This window comes from Salvelinus namaycush, unplaced genomic scaffold, assembly GCF_016432855.1.
Source record: "Salvelinus namaycush isolate Seneca unplaced genomic scaffold, SaNama_1.0 Scaffold115, whole genome shotgun sequence".
In the NCBI taxonomy this organism is placed as follows: domain Eukaryota; kingdom Metazoa; phylum Chordata; class Actinopteri; order Salmoniformes; family Salmonidae; genus Salvelinus; species Salvelinus namaycush.
In genome coordinates, this window is record NW_024057842.1 from 386,345 (window position 1) to 405,069 (window position 18,725).

Sequence of the window (18,725 nt, forward strand, 5' to 3'; positions counted from 1 at the left end):
CTAACGCTACTCCTTGAGCCGAGAAGACTCATCTGTGTCCTCAATAACCTAACAATACTGTAATATATATATATATATTTATATTTATATATATATACTATAATGTGTACCTGCTCGTCTGCTCCAACTCATGACCACTCATCTAAGGTCTGGTAGTGAATATAATATTGCGTATAGCTAGTTTCCGTATTTCTTAAGTTGAGATAATACTGCTAGCAAGACTAAGGCTTGATAACATTCCAACGAGCTCGTTGTCTGATGTTGTATTTCACAACCATGACAACTATTTACATAAAACCTTCTCTTACTGTCACATGATTGATAAGAGGTTGTCCAAGGTGCTTGCTGCCACGGTAACTTGATCTATTCGTTTCCTTAGTCACAAAATGCCGTCTTCAGGAAGACATTGTACGCCAACACAACCATCTTTATGAGATGTAAGTATACACCTTGGAAGACGACAACAACAAAGATAATTTGCATACAGACCAGAAATATTGATTTTGACGGCTGTAGTTAACAGGGTTTTCCTGTTAGTCCTGTCGTGCAACTTACTTATGGGCTTCGTTTGAAATGTCACCCTGTTCCTTATCTGCTCCCTCGTCAAAAATAGTGCACTATAAGGTATAGGGAACATAGTGACCACATGGCTGTGTTTCTCCCAGTATCCTTCATTTCACTACAAAACACTTGGTACGGCCCTTACACTTTCCCCATCGTTACACTTTCCCCATCGTTACACTTTCCCCATCGTTACACTTTCCCCATCGTTACAAGTTATTACACTTCATATAACCTTCATAAGAATGTAGTACAAGTAGCAGTGCATTGTATCCCCTCCCCTCCCCTCCCCTCCCCCGTGTTTCTGCCATTGACTCTCCTCTCCTCCTCCAGTCCAGGGGGACTTGGCTTTATGTGATTCCAACCTGGCCTTCAACATCAGTTGGTACCTCCGTTCCTCTGTCTGCTACAATGAAGTCTTTAATACTCCAGTGAGTACAATACCCTTTTTTCCCCCCTTCTTCTTCTTCTTCTCTGCTGCCCATATTCTGACAGGCAGACTCATCCTAACCCTGCACACGAACCACAAATAGCACACAGAGAAGCAGTACTACGTATCCAACGATGCCATCACATTAATGTTGTACTAGCAGGACCACAACATAGTGTGTTGCCTGTCATTTATTAGACACCATTATTTCTACATTAGAAGAGACATGCCCCCCCCCCCCCCCCTGTTTTGTCCTTTGTTTGTTTGTTTGTTGTTGTGCCCATTCAGTGAGTTGTTCCCTCTACCTGTAGGACAACAAGGCACTGACTATGTTTGGTCTGGATCACATGCTGAAGGAGGACTGGAATGGCTTCTACAGCCAGGGATACATGTACTTTGACAACTGCTCAGCTCTTTTTCTACCCAAGGTTGGTCATCTCTTCTGTTGTTGTTGTTGTTGGGGGGGGGGGGTTGCCAACAACTGACTTATAATTCTTGGTTGATGTATTATATCTCTGTCCCCTCCCCTCTCCATTTCTCCCCTCTCCATTTCTCCCCTCTCCATTCCTCCCCCTCTCCATTCCTCCCCCTCTCCATTCCTCCCCCTCTCCATTCCTCCCCCTCTCCTTTCCTCCCCTCTCCTTTCCTCCCCCTCTCCATTCCTCCCCCTCTCCATTCCTCCCCCTCTCCATTTCTCCCCCTCTCCATTTCTCCCCCTCTCCATTTCTCCCTCCTCCATTTCTCCCTCCTCCATTCCTCCCCCCCTCCATTCCTCCCCTCCTCTATTCCTCCCCTCCTCTATTCATCCCCTCCTCTATGCCTCCCCCTCTCCATTCCTCCCCCCTCCATTCCTCCCCCTCTCCATTCCTCCCCCTCTCCATTCCTCCCCCCTCCATTCCTCCCCTCTCCATTCCTCACCCTCTCCATTCCTCACCCTCTCCATTCCTCCCCCCTTCATCCCCTCCTCTATTCATCCCCTCCTCTATTCCTCCCCCTCTCCATTCCTCCCCCTCTCCATTCCTCCCCTCTCCATTCCTCCCCCTCTCCATTCCTCCCCCTCTCCATTCCTCCCCTCTCCATTCCTCCCCTCTCCATTCCTCACCCTCTCCATTCCTCCCCTCTCCATTCCTCCCCTCTCCATTCCTCCCCTCTCCATTCCTCCCCTCTCCATTCCTCACCCTCACCCTCTCCATTCCTCACCCTCTCCATTCCTCCCCCCTTCATCCCCTCCTCTATTCATCCCCTCCTCTATTCCTCCCCCTCTCCATTCCTCCCCTCTCCATTCCTCCCCTCTCCATTCCTCACCCTCTCCATTCCTCCCCCCTTCATTCCTCCCCCTCTCCATTCCTCTCCATTCCTCCCCCCTCCATCCCTCTCCATTCCTCCCCCCTCCATTCCTCCCCCTCTCCATTCCTCCCCCCTCCATTCCTCCCCCCTCCATTCCTCCCCCTCTCCCTCTCCATTTCTCCCCCTCTCCATTTCTCACCCTCTCCATTTCTCCCTCCTCCATTCCTCCCCTCCTCCATTCCTCCCCTCCTCCATTCCTCCCCCCTTCATTCCTCCCCTCCTCTATTCATCCCCTCCTCTATTCCTCCCCCTCTCCATTCCTCCCCCCTCCATTCCTCCCCTCTCCATTCCTCACCCTCTCCATTCCTCCCCTCTCCATTCCTCACCCTCTCCATTCCTCCCCCCTCCATTCCCCCCCCCTCCATTCCTCCCCTCTCCTTTCCTCCCCCTCTCCATTCCTCCCCCTCTCCATTCCTCCCCCTCTCCATTCCTCCCCCTCTCCATTTCTCCCCCTCTCCATTTCTCCCCCCTCCATTTCTCCCTCCTCCATTCCTCCCCCCCTCTATTCATCCCCTCCTCTATTCATCCCCTCCTCTATGCCTCCCCCTCTCCATTCCTCCCCCCTCCATTCCTCCCCCCCTCCATTCCTCACCGTCTCCATTCCTCCCCCTCTCCATTCCTCCCCCTCTCCATTCCTCCCCTCTCCATTCCTCCCCTCTCCATTCCTCCCCTCTCCATTCCTCCCCTCTCCATTCCTCACCCTCTCCATTCCTCCCCCCTTCATCCCCTCCCCATTCCTCCCCTCTCCATTCCTCACCCTCTCCATTCCTCCCCCCTTCATCCCCTCTCCATTCCTCCCCTCTCCATTCCTCCCCTCTCCATTCCTCACCCTCTCCATTCCTCCCCCCTTCATTCCTCCCCCTCTCCATTCCTCTCCATTCCTCCCCCCTCCATTCCTCCCCCTCTCCATTCCTCCCCCTCTCCATTCCTCCCCCTCTCCATTCCTCCCCCTCTCCATTTCTCCCCCTCTCCATTTCTCACCCTCTCCATTTCTCCCTCCTCCATTCCTCCCCTCCTCCATTCCTCCCCCCTTCATTCCTCCCCTCCTCTATTCCTCCCCCTCTCCATTCCTCCCCCCTCCATTCCTCCCCCCTCCATTCCTCCCCTCTCCATTCCTCACCCTCTCCATTCCTCCCCTCTCCATTCCTCACCCTCTCCATTCCTCCCCCCTCCATTCCTCACCCTCTCCATTCCTCACCCTCTCCATTCCTCCCCTCCTCCCCCTCTCCATTCCTCCCCCCTCCATTCCTCCTTCCAGGTGTACTACACAGACTTCAGCACCTATCAGCCCCTCATCAGCCCACAGGTATTATACTGTGTATTCAGACACCTTGATTTAAAAAATAAAAGTGTTGTTATGTTACAGCCTTATTCTAAAATAACACATGATACCCCATAATGACAAAAGTATTCAGACCCTTCACTCAGGACTTTGTTGAAGCCCCTTTGGCAGCGATTACAGCCTCGAGTCTTCTTGGATATGACACTACAAGCTTGGCACACCTGTATTTGGGGAGTTTCTCCTATTCTTCTCTGCAGATCCTCTCAAGCTCTGTCAGGTTGGATGGGAAGTGTTGCTGCACAGCTATTTTCAGGTCTCTCCAGAGATGTTCAATCGGATTCAAGTCCGGGCTCTGGCTGGGCCACTCATTCAGAGACTTGTCCCGAAGCCCCTTCTGTGTTGTCTTGGCTGTGTGCTTAGGGTCGTTGTCCTGTTGGAAGGTGAACCTTCGCCCCAGTCTGAGATCCTGAGGGCTCTGGAACAGGTTTTCATCAAGGATCGCTCTGTACTTTGCTCTGTTCATCTTTCCCTTAATCCTGACTAGTCTCCCAGTCCCTGCCTCTGAAAAACATCCCCACCGCATGATGCTGCCACCACCATGCTTCACCGTAGGGATGGTGCCAGGTTTCCTCCAGACGTGACGCTTTGCATTCAGGCCAAATAGTTACATCTTGGTACCTCCGTTCCTCTATCTGCTACAATGAAGTCTTTAACAATGAAGTCTTTAAATCTTTTAATCTCATGGTCTGAGAGTCTTTAGGTGCCTTTTGGCAAACTCCAAGTGGGCTGTCATGTGCCTTTTACTGAGGAGTGGCTTCTGTCTGGCCAATCTACCATAAAGGCCTGATTGGTGGAGTGCTGCAGAGATGGTTGTCCTTCTGGAAGATTCTCCCATCTCCACAGAGGAACTCTGTCAGTGACCATCAGGTTCTTGGTCACCTCCCTGACCAAGGCCCTTCTCCCGATTGCTCAGTTTGGCCGGGCGGCCAGCTCTAGGAAGATTCTTAGTGGTTCCAAACTTCTTCCATTTAAGAATGATGGAGGGCACCATGTTCTTGGGGACCTTCAATGCTGCAGAAATGTTTTGGTACCCTTCCCTAGATCTGTGCCTCGACACAATCCCGCCTCGGAGCTCCACGGACAATTCCTTCGACCTCGTGGCTTGGTTTTTGCTCTGACATGCACTGTCAACTGTGGGACCTTATATAGACAGGTGTGTGTCTTTCCAAATCATGTCGAATCAATTGAATTTACCACAGGTGAACTCCAATCAAGTTGTAGAAACATCTCAAGGGATGATCAATGGAAACAGGATGTACCTCTAGTCTCAATTTTGAGTATCATAGTAAAGGGTCTGAATACTTATGTAAATAAAGTATTTATGCTTTTTATTTTACTTCTACCGTGGGCAAATATTTAGAGAATGTTTTGTTCAAATCAAGAGGTGCTGTCAAAAAAGTGATTGAAATCAAATTAATAACACATCTGTCTACTCACTGTCACTCTGCTGTTGTTTAGAGTGAGGAAGGCAGGCCTTCCAATCAGAGCGCTCCACAGGGGTGGCTGGAAAAGCCGGTAAGCCAATCAGAACTCTGTTTTATAGTGTGTTTTTTGTTATAAGATTTCTGTAAATCAAATCAAATGTATTTATAAAGCCCTTCGTACATCAGCTGATATCTCAAAGTGCTGTACATAAACCCAGCCTAAAACCCCAAACAGCAAACAATGCAGGTGTAGAAGCACGGTGGCTAGGAAAAACTCCCTAGAAAGGCCAAAACCTAGGAAGAAACCTAGAGAGGAACCAGGCTATGAGGGCTGGCCAGTCCTCTTCTGGCTGTGCCGGGTGGAGATTATAACAGAACATGGCCAAGATGTTCAAATGTTCATAAATGACCAGCAGGGTCAAATAATAATAATCACAGTAGTTGTCGAGGGTGCAACAGGTCAGCACCTCAGGAGTAAATGCCTGTTGGCTTTGTGTGTATCATCACTGTACATAGTCATGGCTGTGTCTAAATGTGTTTTGCATTGAAAGTGTGCTTCTGAAATGGCAGCATATGGACCCTGGTCAAAAGTAGTGGACTAAGTACAGTGGTGTAAAGTACTTATGTAGTACTTTAAAGTATTTTTACTTAAGTTGTTTTTTGAGGTATTTGTACTTTATAATTTATATTTTTGACAACATACTTTTACGTCACTACATTCCTAAAGGAAATAATGTAGATTTTACCCCATACATTTCCCCTGAAACCTTTAAAAGTACTTACTAGGACAGGAAAATGGTCTAATTCACACACTTATCAAGAGAACATCCCTGGTACTCCCTACTGCCTCTGATCTGGAGGACTCACTAAACAGAGAACATCCCTGGTCCTCCCTACTGCCTCTGATCTGGAGGACTCACTAAACAGAGAACATCCCTGGTCCTCCCTTCTAACCTCTGATCTGGAGGACTCACTAAACAGAGAACATCCCTGGTCCTCCCTTCTAGCCTCTGATCTGGAGGACTCACTAAACAGAGAACATCCCTGGTCATCCCTACTGCCTCTGATCTGGTGGACTCACTAAACAGAGAACATCCCTGGTCATCCCTACTGCCTCTGATCTGGAGGACTCACTAAACAGAGAACATCCCTGGTCATCCCTACTGCCTCTGATCTGGAGGACTCACTAAACAGAGAACATCCCTGGTCATCCCTACTGCCTCTGATCTGGAGGACTCACTAAACAGAGAACATCCCTGGTCATCCCTACTGCCTCTGATCTGGAGGACTCACTAAACAGAGAACATCCCTGGTCATCCCTACTGCCTCTGATCTGGAGGACTCACTACACAGAGAACATCCCTGGTCCTCCCTACTGCCTCTGATCTGGAGGACTCACTAAACAGAGAACATCCCTGGTCCTCCCTACTGCCTCTGATCTGGAGGACTCACTAAACAGAGAACATCCCTGGTCATCCCTACTGCCTCTGATCTGGAGGACTCACTAAACAGAGAACATCCCTGGTCATCCCTACTGCCTCTGATCTGGAGGACTCACTAAACAGAGAACATCCCTGGTCATCCCTACTGCCTCTGATCTGGAGGACTCACTAAACAGAGAACATCCCTGGTCCTCCCTACTGCCTCTGATTCGGAGGACTCACTAAACAGAGAACATCCCTGGTCATCCCTACTGCCTCTGATCTGGAGGACTCACTAAACAGAGAACATCCCTGGTCCTCCCTTCTAGCCTCTGATCTGGAGGACTCACTAAACAGAGAACATCCCTGGTCCTCCCTTCTAGCCTCTGATCTGGAGGACTCACTAAACAGAGAACATCCCTGGTCATCCCTACTGCCTCTGATCTGGTGGACTCACTAAACAGAGAACATCCCTGGTCATCCCTACTGCCTCTGATCTGGAGGACTCACTAAACAGAGAACATCCCTGGTCATCCCTACTGCCTCTGATCTGGAGGACTCACTAAACAGAGAACATCCCTGGTCATCCCTACTGCCTCTGATCTGGAGGACTCACTAAACAGAGAACATCCCTGGTCATCCCTACTGCCTCTGATCTGGAGGACTCACTACACAGAGAACATCCCTGGTCCTCCCTACTGCCTCTGATCTGGAGGACTCACTAAACAGAGAACATCCCTGGTCCTCCCTACTGCCTCTGATCTGGAGGACTCACTAAACAGAGAACATCCCTGGTCATCCCTACTGCCTCTGATCTGGAGGACTCACTAAACAGAGAACATCCCTGGTCATCCCTACTGCCTCTGATCTGGAGGACTCACTAAACAGAGAACATCCCTGGTCATCCCTACCTCCGCTGATCTGGAGGACTCACTAAACAGAGAACATCCCTGGTCCTCCCTACTGCCTCTGATCTGGAGGACTCACTAAACAGAGAACATCCCTGGTCCTCCCTACTGCCTCTGATCTGGAGGACTCACTAAACAGAGAACATCCCTGGTCATCCCTACTGCCTCTGATCTGGAGGACTCACTAAACAGAGAACATCCCTGGTCCTCCCTACTGCCTCTGAATTCGAGGACTCACTAAACAGAGAACATCCCTGGTCCTCCCTACTGCCTCTGATCTGGAGGACTCACTAAACAGAGAACATCCCTGGTCATCCCTACTGCCTTTGATCTGGAGGACTCACTAAACAGAGAACATCCCTGGTCATCCCTACTGCCTCTGATCTGGAGGACTCATTAAACAGAGAACATCCCTGGTCATCCCTACTGCCTCTGATCTGGAGGACTCACTAAACAGAGAACATCCCTGGTCCTCCCTACTGCCTCTGATCTGGAGGACTCACTAAACAGAGAACATCCCTGGTAATCCCTACTGCCGCTGATCTGGAGGACTCACTAAACAGAGAACATCACTGGTCCTCCCTTCTAGCCTCTGATCTGGAGGACTCACTAAACAGAGAACATCCCTGGTCCTCCCTACTGCCTCTGATCTGGAGGACTCACTAAACAGAGAACATCCCTGGTCATCCCTACTGCCTCTGATCTGGAGGACTCACTAAACAGAGAACATCCCTGGTCCTCCCTACTGCCTCTGATCTGGAGGACTCACTGAACAGAGAACATCCCTGGTCCTCCCTACTGCCTCTGATTCGGAGGACTCACTAAACAGAGAACATCCCTGGTCATCCCTACTGCCTCTGATCTGGAGGACTCACTAAACAGAGAACATCCCTGGTCCTCCCTACTGCCTCTGATTCGGAGGACTCACTAAACAGAGAACATCCCTGGTCATCCCTACTGCCTCTGATCTGGAGGACTCACTAAACAGAGAACATCCCTGGTCCTCCCTTCTAGCCTCTGATCTGGAGGACTCACTAAACAGAGAACATCCCTGGTCCTCCCTACTGCCTCTGATCTGGAGGACTCACTAAACAGAGAACATCCCTGGTCATCTCTACTGCCTCTGATCTGGAGGACTCACTAAACAGAGAACATCCCTGGTCCTCCCTTCTAGCCTCTGATCTGGAGGACTCATTAAACAGAGAACATCCCTGGTAATCCCTACTGCCTCTGATCTGGAGGACTCACTAAACAGAGAACATCCCTGGTAATCCCTACTGCCTCTGATCTGGAGGACTCACTAAACAGAGAACATCCCTGGTAATCCCTACTGCCTCTGATCTGGTGGACTCACTAAACAGAGAACATCCCTGGTAATCCCTACTGCCTCTGATCTGGTGGACTCACTAAACAGAGAACATCCCTGGTCCTCCCTACTGCCTCTGATCTGGAGGACTCACTAAACAGAGAACATCCCTGGTCATCCCTACTGCCTCTGATCTGGAGGACTCACTAAACAGAGAACATCCCTGGTCCTCCCTACTGCCTCAGATCTGGAGGACTCACTAAACAGAGAACATCCCTGGTCCTCCCTACTGCCTCAGATCTGGTGGACTCACTAAACAGAGAACATCCCTGGTCCTCCCTACTGCCTCAGATCTGGTGGACTCACTAAACAGAGAACATCCCTGGTCCTCCCTACTGCCTCTGATCTGGAAGACTCACTAAACAGAGAACATCCCTGGTCCTCCCTACTGCCTCAGATCTGGTGGACTCACTAAACAGAGAACATCCCTGGTCCTCCCTACTGCCTCAGATCTGGTGGACTCACTAAACAGAGAACATCCCTGGTCCTCCCTACTGCCTCTGATCTGGTGGACTCACTAAACAGAGAACATCCCTGGTCCTCCCTACTGCCTCTGATCTGGTGGACTCACTAAACAGAGAACATCCCTGGTCCTCCCTACTGCCTCTGATCTGGTGGACTCACTAAACAGAGAACATCCCTGGTCCTCCCTACTGCCTCTGATCTGGTGGACTCACTAAACAGAGAACATCCCTGGTCCTCCCTACTGCCTCTGATCTGGAGGACTCACTAAACAGAGAACATCCCTGGTAATCCCTACTGCCTCTGATCTGGAGGACTCACTAAACAGAGAACATCCCTGGTCCTCCCTACTGCCTCAGATCTGGTGGACTCACTAAACAGAGAACATCCCTGGTCCTCCCTACTGCCTCAGATCTGGACGACTCACTAAACAGAGAACATCCCTGGTCATCCCTACTGCCTCAGATCTGGACGACTCACTGTTACGCACGCCTCTAAAAAGAGGGAACGCAACTCCCTGCTGCAACTCAACTCTCCGTGAAGCGAAAGAGGTATGGGCCGTAGGTGCGAGAAAGGACGACAAAGGCAGAATTTACCGTTTACTAGGATTTATTTCCTACACGGTAATATGGGGAAAAGGGGCTGGACGGAACCAAAGGAAAGAAAGTAAATATCAAAGCTCCCCCTCTCCTATCTAACCTGCCTACCCACTTAACTTACACCACCTGGTGCCCTAACCAAAATACAGGGGGTGGTCCGCCCAGGTCTTACCTAGTGTGCCTAGACATTGAATATACTACGGGTATATGTATGCCCTCGGGCCTCTTGCCTAAGCACTCCCTAAGTGCCTTCCCCTTCCCCCCTGGGAACAAATGAAACAGAATAATTATTAACAATTTCACAAACACTCACAAACACAGGACATAGCAAAGCTGCTACCAACAACAACTAATATAGTACATACCAACACTTTCTGATACAACCAACACTATACAAAATATTCAATTCTATCTCTGATCTCTTCTCCTTCTCTCTCTAATGATCTCTCCAAAACATTCAATCTCCCTCTAATCTCTAATTTCTCTCCTCTCTCTCTAATCTCTCTCCTAAATATTCAATCTCCCTCTAATCTCTCTCCTGATCTCATCTCTTTCTCTCTCTAATGATCTCTCCAAAACATTCCTCTTTCTCTCCTGAACAGAACACTGGCTTTATATCTTCAGGTGGCAATGGTGATTAGAGTCAGCTGCTTCTTGACGAGGGGGCGGGGTCAGCTCCAATCATCAATTAGCCTGGGGTCGACCAATCATCTGGTTGGGGAGTACTTCAGGAAGCCATCTCCTGAAACACACACTCAAATACAAACTAAAACACAGAAACTGGGGAACGTAACACGCCCACCACAAAAATTGCAAACATACAGTTTGTAATAACAAAACCCAACGCTTCCCCAGTTAGTAAACCCGTGATAGAGCGTCAGCAACCACATTCGCTGAGCCCTTCACATAGGCTATCTGTACATTATATCCTTGTACAATCAGAGCCCACCGCATAAGGCGGCGGTTCTGATTGTACATTTGTTTCAAGAACACTAAAGGATTATGGTCTGTGAAGACCATAACAGGCAAGGCACTGGATCCCACATATACTTCAAAGAACTGTAAGGCTAGCAATAAAGCTAGCGTCTCTTGTTCAATTGTGGAGTACCTTGACTGACACGAGTTGAACTTACGGGAAAAGAAACTGACGGGCCGATCCACTCCGTCTTCATCTTCCTGTAAGAGAACCGCACCCACCCCCACTATACTAGCGTCAACCTCCAACTTAAAAGGTTTGTCAAAGTTGGGGGCGGCAAGCACTGGGGCACTACAAAGTAGCGCTTTAGCGGACTCAAAAGCATGGTTACAGTCCTTGGACCACCTAAATGGTACCTTGGGACTAAGCAGAGATGAAAGGGGAGCTACTACCGTTGAGAAATTCTTACAGAATGTACGATAGTACCCTACCATCCCTAGGAATCTGCGCAACTGGCGTCGAGTCGTGGGAGCAGGAAAAGCAACAATTGCTTCCACTTTGCCAGTTACTGGGCGCACTTGACCTCGTCCCACTTGTTTCCCTAAGTAAGTCACCGTAGCCTTCCCAAACTCACACTTGGCCAAATTAAGGGTTAAAGAAGCATTCTCCAACCGCTGAAACACACTTTTCAAAGTGGAGAGATGATCAGACCAAGTAGACGAATGTATCACCACATCATCAAGGTATGCAGTACAATTTGGCACATCTGCAAACACAATGTTAACTAGACGCTGAAATGTAGCAGGTGCATTACACATGCCAAAGGGCATCACAGTGTATTGTACAAAGTTATCAGGCGTAACAAAAGCCGATATGTCAGAAGCTCGAGAGGTCAGAGGCACCTGCCAATAACCTTTTAACAAATCTAACTTACTAACGTAAGCAGCAGAGCCAATTCTATCAATGCAGTCATCTAATCGAGGTAGAGGAAAAGAATCAGACTTTGTAACTGCATTTACACGACGATAGTCCGTGCATAAGCGGGACGTACCGTCAGGCTTAGGAACAAGAATACATGGGGAACTCCAGGAGCTGTTACTGGGTTTTGCCATGTCATTCTGTAATAAATAAGCTACCTCACTTTTCATTACCTCCCTTTTCTTTGCATTAACCCGGTACGGATGCTGACGTATAGGAGCAGCGTTGCCCACATCCACGTCATGTTCCAAGATGGACGTGCGACTTGGAACGTCCTGAAACACACTGAGAAAACTGTTTATCAATAGGATAAGGTCCTTAGTTTGAACGTTATCCAAATGTTCCATTTGAGAGGGTAACTTCTTCAGCATCTCTGAATTACATAGGCGTTCACACTGCTGTAACGTATGGCGTAACTCCAACCCATCCTCCTTATCATCCTCTAGGTCCCAGCCAGGCTTCAGCACCACCGCAGCCACACTGGAGACGGCGGGCTGGACCGGCTTACTTGAGGAGCTGTCTGGAGAGTCACGTACATAATATGCTTTTAGCATGTTAACATGACACACACGGGAAGAACGCCTTCGATCTGGAGTCTTTATCACATAATTGGTGTCACTGAGTTTCTTTTCCACCAGATATGGTCCAGAAAAACGTGCTGACAGAGATGAGCCAGGAATTGGCAACAAAACTAAAACTTGATCCCCTGGTGCAAAAGAACGGCCAACAGCCTTTTTGTCATAATGCACCTTCATGCGTTTTTGCGAAGAGGAAAGAGACTTTTGGGCTAACGCACATGCGGCGTGCAGTCTCTCCCGCATCTTACTGACATAATCCAACACATTTTTAGGGGCGCTGCTGGGTGTAGGAGATAAGATATGCTCCTTCAAAACTTTCAGCGGACCCCGTGGGGTGTGTCCAAACACAAGGTCAGCAGGGCTGAACCCTAAGGACTCTTGTATGGTTTCCCTTATAGCAAATAGGACAAAGGGCACCCCCTCATCCCAATCGGTACTGGTATCCATACAATACTTGCGTAGCATTGCCTTCAGCGTCTGATGCCAGCGTTCGAGAGCCCCTTGACTCTCTGGATGATACGGACTTGAGACCTGATGGGAAATACACAATGTCTTTAACACATTTGAAAACAGCTTTGACATGAAGTTGGATCCCTGATCAGTTTGGATTACTTTAGGGAGTCCAAACGTAGAGAAGAACTTCACTAGTGCCTTCACCACAGTCTTAGCCGTAATAGTACGGAGAGGAATAGCCTCTGGGTATCGAGTAGCACTGCACATTATTGTTAGTAAGAACTGGTTACCTGACCTGGTTTTCGGCAATGGACCTACACAATCAATTATCACTCTTTCAAACGGTTCCACCACCACAGGAATCGGGCAGAGCGGTGCTCGAGGAACTGTTTGATTCGCTTTCCCAGTGAGTTGACATACGTGACATGTTTTACAAAATTGGACCACATCAGACTTCAAACCTGGCCAGAAAAAATGACGAAGGACCCGGTTATAAGTCTTTGTGATCCCCAAATGTCCAGACCACGCCTGGTCATGGGCGAGTGACAGCACCTGCTGTCGGAACGGTGTAGGAACAACCACTTGACACACTTCACTCCAGTCATTAGCGGTGTCATGAGCTGCCCATTTACGCATCAAAACTCCTGCTTCCATAAAGTAGGCAGTCTCTCTAGTTTTAGCTTCTTCAATGGAAATTACCGAAGCAAAACACTTACGAAGACTGGTGTCTCCTTTTTGACATTCAATCACCTTCTCAGGGGTGACAGACAAAAGAATGTCATGTAATTGGGGCGCGATTTCGCAGTCCCCTGCCTTAGTTTTTACAGGAGTAAAAACTGTCGGACTTGCAGAAGGAATACTCGGTGCATTGTCTTCTACTTCAATATTCTCAAAAATGGAACTAGCCAAATCCACCACATCTCCAAGCTTGCGAGATTGTGCCCTCGTTAAGACACAAGCAGGAAAAACATGTGGAAATGCTTGAACCAATTTCTCATCTGCAATTCTGATTTCTGGGTTGTCTACTACCTCTAACACAGGAGTAACGTTACCACCAGCAATATCATTCCCTAGTAGCAATGTGACTCCTTTTACTGGCAGTGTAGACACTACACCAACACGGAAACGTCCTGATACCAAGTCTGACACTAAGTGGACCCAGTGTAATGGTACAAGTACTGTTTTTGTCTCTATGCCCTGTAATATAACATGTGAGCCACAATATGTTTCAGGAGACCAGGGTAAAGCATCAGTAATGATTACTGACTGTGCCGCCCCAGTGTCTCGTAAGATTTTAATTGGCTTTTGATCAGCTTGTTCTCCAGTTAAGGAAACACAACCGGTAGAGATAAACGGAGCATAAACAGGATCCGGTTTCTCAAATGCTGAATCAAGAACTCGGGCCAACGGACGAGCCAAAGACTTGACTAAACCCAAACTTTTCCTTTTTGGGGACGGTGACTGGGACTGTTTCGGTTTATTTTTCAAAACTGGGCAATCCGCAATCACGTGACCCTTTTGGTGACAGTAAAAACATTCACGGATTTCATGAAAAGGCTTGTCAGAGGAAAAGCGACCTGAACGAGGCACTGATGACGTAATCAGTCTACCGTCAAAACGAGGTGCACCAAAGACAGTCTTGTGTGTCAAAGCGTACTCATCTGCCAACACTGCTGCCTGGGCTAATGTCACCACTTTCTGTTCATTTAAATGAACTACAATTCTATCAGGGAGGTTGCTTTTAAAATCCTCCAACAGCATCAACTCCCGAATATCAGCAAAGGTGTTAGCTTTGCTGGCTGAACACCATCGATTAAACAGAGACTCTTTGTCCCTAGCAAACTCAACAAAAGTACGGTGAGAGGGTTTCTTGTGGTTCCTGAAGCGCTGTCTATAAGCTTCAGGCACCAACTCATAAGCCCGCAACACGGTAGTTTTAACTGTTTCGTAGTGTAAACTGTCTTCCAGCGAGAGAGCAGCTACTACTTCCTGGGCTTTCCCAGACAATTTACATTGCAACAGGAGCGGCCAAACCTCAAGTGGCCAATGCAGCGCAGCGGCCACACGCTCAAACGCAGAGAAATAGGAATCAACTTCCGACTCTCGGAATGGTGGGACTAAAGCGATATTTTTACTTACATCAAAGTGGGCTTGATGATGAGCAGCTTTTGGAGTCGTAACGGAGCAAGCGTCTAGCTCCAGTTGTCGGATCCTCACCTCCTTGTCGGCTTCTATTTTCCTAATTTCAAGATCAAAATGCATTTGTCTCTCCTTATCTTTTTGCTCCATTTCTAACCGGGCCAGCCTCACCTTCAGCCTAGCGGTCCCGTCTGAACGACCTGAAGCAGAAGATAAAGGATCGAATCGAGGCAATGCAAAGGGGGTACGAGCAACCCCTTCCTTCGCCCTGTCCTCCGACTTGGCATCGGAAGGTCTACCCGTCTCCTCTCCTTGCAATGAGAGAATTCTTTCTCTTATTAATCCCTCCCTGACTAGCACCAAAAGCTCAGCCTTTAGGGCTTTCTCAGGGATAACAAATCCATAATGGTCAGCTATAGCTAAAAGGTCTACTTTTCGAAACCTCAACAAACAATCAATAGAGGGCGCTTCAATGAACTTGGAGATGGCTGAGGCAGCCATCTTGTACACAACAATCTACTGAACACACAAACTAAACAAGTCATCCAAACTCACAACCTACCATCACACCTCAATCACTAACCACAGAGAGCTCAGTGCAGCAGGGTCCGGTGGGTTTAATGGAATCCCGGATGAGCCCCCATTATGTTACGCACGCCTCTAAAAAGAGGGAACGCAACTCCCTGCTGCAACTCAACTCTCCGTGAAGCGAAAGAGGTATGGACCGTAGGTGCGAGAAAGGACGACAAAGGCAGAATTTACCGTTTACTAGGATTTATTTCCTACACGGTAATATGGGGAAAAGGGGCTGGACGGAACCAAAGGAAAGAAAGTAAATATCAAAGCTCCCCCTCTCCTATCTAACCTGCCTACCCACTTAACTTACACCACCTGGTGCCCTAACCAAAATACAGGGGGTGGTCCGCCCAGGTCTTACCTAGTGTGCCTAGACATTGAATATACTACGGGTATATGTATGCCCTCGGGCCTCTTGCCTAAGCACTCCCTAAGTGCCTTCCCCTTCCCCCCTGGGAACAAATGAAACAGAATAATTATTAACAATTTCACAAACACTCACAAACACAGGACATAGCAAAGCTGCTACCAACAACAACTAATATAGTACATACCAACACTTTCTGATACAACCAACACTATACAAAATATTCAATTCTATCTCTGATCTCTTCTCCTTCTCTCTCTAATGATCTCTCCAAAACATTCAATCTCCCTCTAATCTCTAATTTCTCTCCTCTCTCTCTAATCTCTCTCCTAAATATTCAATCTCCCTCTAATCTCTCTCCTGATCTCATCTCTTTCTCTCTCTAATGATCTCTCCAAAACATTCCTCTTTCTCTCCTGAACAGAACACTGGCTTTATATCTTCAGGTGGCAATGGTGATTAGAGTCAGCTGCTTCTTGACGAGGGGGCGGGGTCAGCTCCAATCATCAATTAGCCTGGGGTCGACCAATCATCTGGTTGGGGAGTACTTCAGGAAGCCATCTCCTGAAACACACACTCAAATACAAACTAAAACACAGAAACTGGGGAACGTAACACTCACTAAACAGAGAACATCCCTGGTCCTCCCTACTGCCTCAGATCTGGACGACTCACTAAACAGAGAACATCCCTGGTCCTCCCTACTGCCTCAGATCTGGTGGACTCACTAAACAGAGAACATCCCTGGTCCTCCCTACTGCCTCAGATCTGGAGGACTCACTAAACAGAGAACATCCCTGGTCCTCCCTACTGCCTCAGATCTGGAGGACTCACTAAACAGAGAACATCCCTGGTCATCCCTACTGCCTCTGATCTGGACGACTCACTAAACAGAGAACATCCCTGGTCCTCCCTACTGCCTCTGATCTGGAGGACTCACTAAACAGAGAACATCCCTGGTCATCCCTACTGCCTCAGATCTGGTGGACTCACTAAACAGAGAACATCCCTGGTCCTCCCTACTGCCTCAGATCTGGACGACTCACTAAACAGAGAACATCCCTGGTCCTCCCTACTGCCTCTGATCTGGAGGACTCACTAAACAGAGAACATCCCTGGTCCTCCCTTCTGCCTCTGATCTGGACGACTCACTAAACAGAGAACATCCCTGGTCCTCCCTACTGCCTCTGATCTGGAGGACTCACTAAACAGAGAACATCCCTGGTCCTCCCTACTGCCTCTGATCTGGTGGACTCACTAAACAGAGAACATCCCTGGTCCTCCCTACTGCCTCTGATCTGGACGACTCACTAAACAGAGAACATCCCTGGTCCTCCCTACTGCCTCAGATCTGGAGGACTCACTAAACAGAGAACATCCCTGGTCCTCCCTACTGCCTCTGATCTGGAAGACTCACTAAACAGAGAACATCCCTGGTCCTCCCTACTGCCTCAGATCTGGAGGACTCACTAAACAGAGAACATCCCTGGTCCTCCCTACTGCCTCTGATCTGGACGACTCACTAAACAGAGAACATCCCTGGTCCTCCCTACTGCCTCTGATCTGGACGACTCACTAAACACATGTCTGAGTGTTGGAGCATGCCCCTTCCTATCCATATATTAAACAAAACAAGAAAATTGTGCCATCTGCTTTGCCTAATATAAGGAATTTTAAATGATTTATACTTTTTTACTTTTGATACTTAAGTATATTTGAGCAATTACATTTCCTTTTGATACTTAAATATATTTAAAACTAAATACTTTTACTCCACACTCGACGTCATCCATTTGTGTACCAGGCGTGTCCGTATGGTGACTCACTTTTACTTGAGTCATTCTATATTAAGGTATCTTTTTCTCAAGTATGACAATTGGGTACTTTTTTTCACCGTTGTCTAAATAGGGAACAGAGTGCTATTTGGGATGTGTTCGAAGCGTCTTGTCATGTGTCCCCCTGAAGGATATAGGTGCGGTGGCCAAGGCGTGGTTCGACAGCCCCTACCTGTTTATAGTGAAGGTGCAGCCGCAGCAGCGTGGAGATGCCAGCGGGGGGCGCCCTGGAGCAGAGGAGGAGGAGACTAATGATGTCCCGGGAAACCTGGCCTTTATCAGTCAGTATTACCGTTTAATATGAACATAGACCTTTGACTTAGTGCTTCATCATTGAAGTGCCCCACTGTCTGCAGAGCAATGAGAAATTAACGTTGTCTGACTGCCTGTCTCTGGCTACCTGTCTCTGACTGCCTGTGTCTGCCTGCCTGTCTGTGTCTGCCTGTGTCTGTCTGTGTCTGCCTGCCTGTCTGTGTCTGACTACTTGTCTCTGACTGCCTGTCTCTGACTGCCTGTCTGACTGCCTGTCTGACTGCCTGTCTGACTGCCTGTCTGTGACTGCCTGTCTGTGTATTCACAGTGACCGTGGAGATGAAGGGACCTCGTGAATACTCCTCCCCTGCAGACTGGCCTCTTATGATGGTGTGTTTCTAGTTGTATTCGTCTCATGCACAAGTACAGTGAAATGCTTAGCTTGCAAGTCCGTCCCAACAGTGCAGTATTCAGTATCAAAATAGTGTAACTGGGAGAAAGAAATACACAGGAAATAAGAGAGACATAAAACAACAGGAGAATGTATACTGTGTCAGGTCTAGGGTCAGGTCTAGGGTCAGGTCTAGGGCCAGGTCTAGGGTCAGGTCTAGGGTCAGGGCCAGGTCTAGGGCCAGGTCTAGGGCCAGGTCTAGTGTCAGTGTCAGGTCTAGGGTCAGGTCTAGGGTCAGGTCTAGGGCCAGGTCTAGGGTCAGTGTCAGGTCTAGGGTCAGGTCTAGGTCTAGGGTCAGGTCTAGGGTCAGGTCTAGGGTC

The 18,725-nt window shown here is 48.4% G+C and overlaps 1 protein-coding gene across 1 annotated transcript in view; it reads left to right on the forward strand.

Moving 5' to 3' along the window:
- Positions 1–18,356, forward strand: part of LOC120035917 (transmembrane protein 87A-like) — an 18,860-nt gene extending 504 nt beyond the window's left edge. Inside the window, exons 2-8 of the mRNA XM_038982393.1 lie at positions 380–437; positions 895–992; positions 1,303–1,419; positions 3,597–3,644; positions 5,139–5,195; positions 17,833–17,983; positions 18,283–18,356. Coding sequence (XP_038838321.1) covers positions 380–437; positions 895–992; positions 1,303–1,419; positions 3,597–3,644; positions 5,139–5,195; positions 17,833–17,983; positions 18,283–18,356 — 603 coding nt within the window. The remainder of the gene's footprint in view (positions 1–379; positions 438–894; positions 993–1,302; positions 1,420–3,596; positions 3,645–5,138; positions 5,196–17,832; positions 17,984–18,282) is intronic.
- Positions 18,357–18,725: the final 369 nt, after the last annotated feature.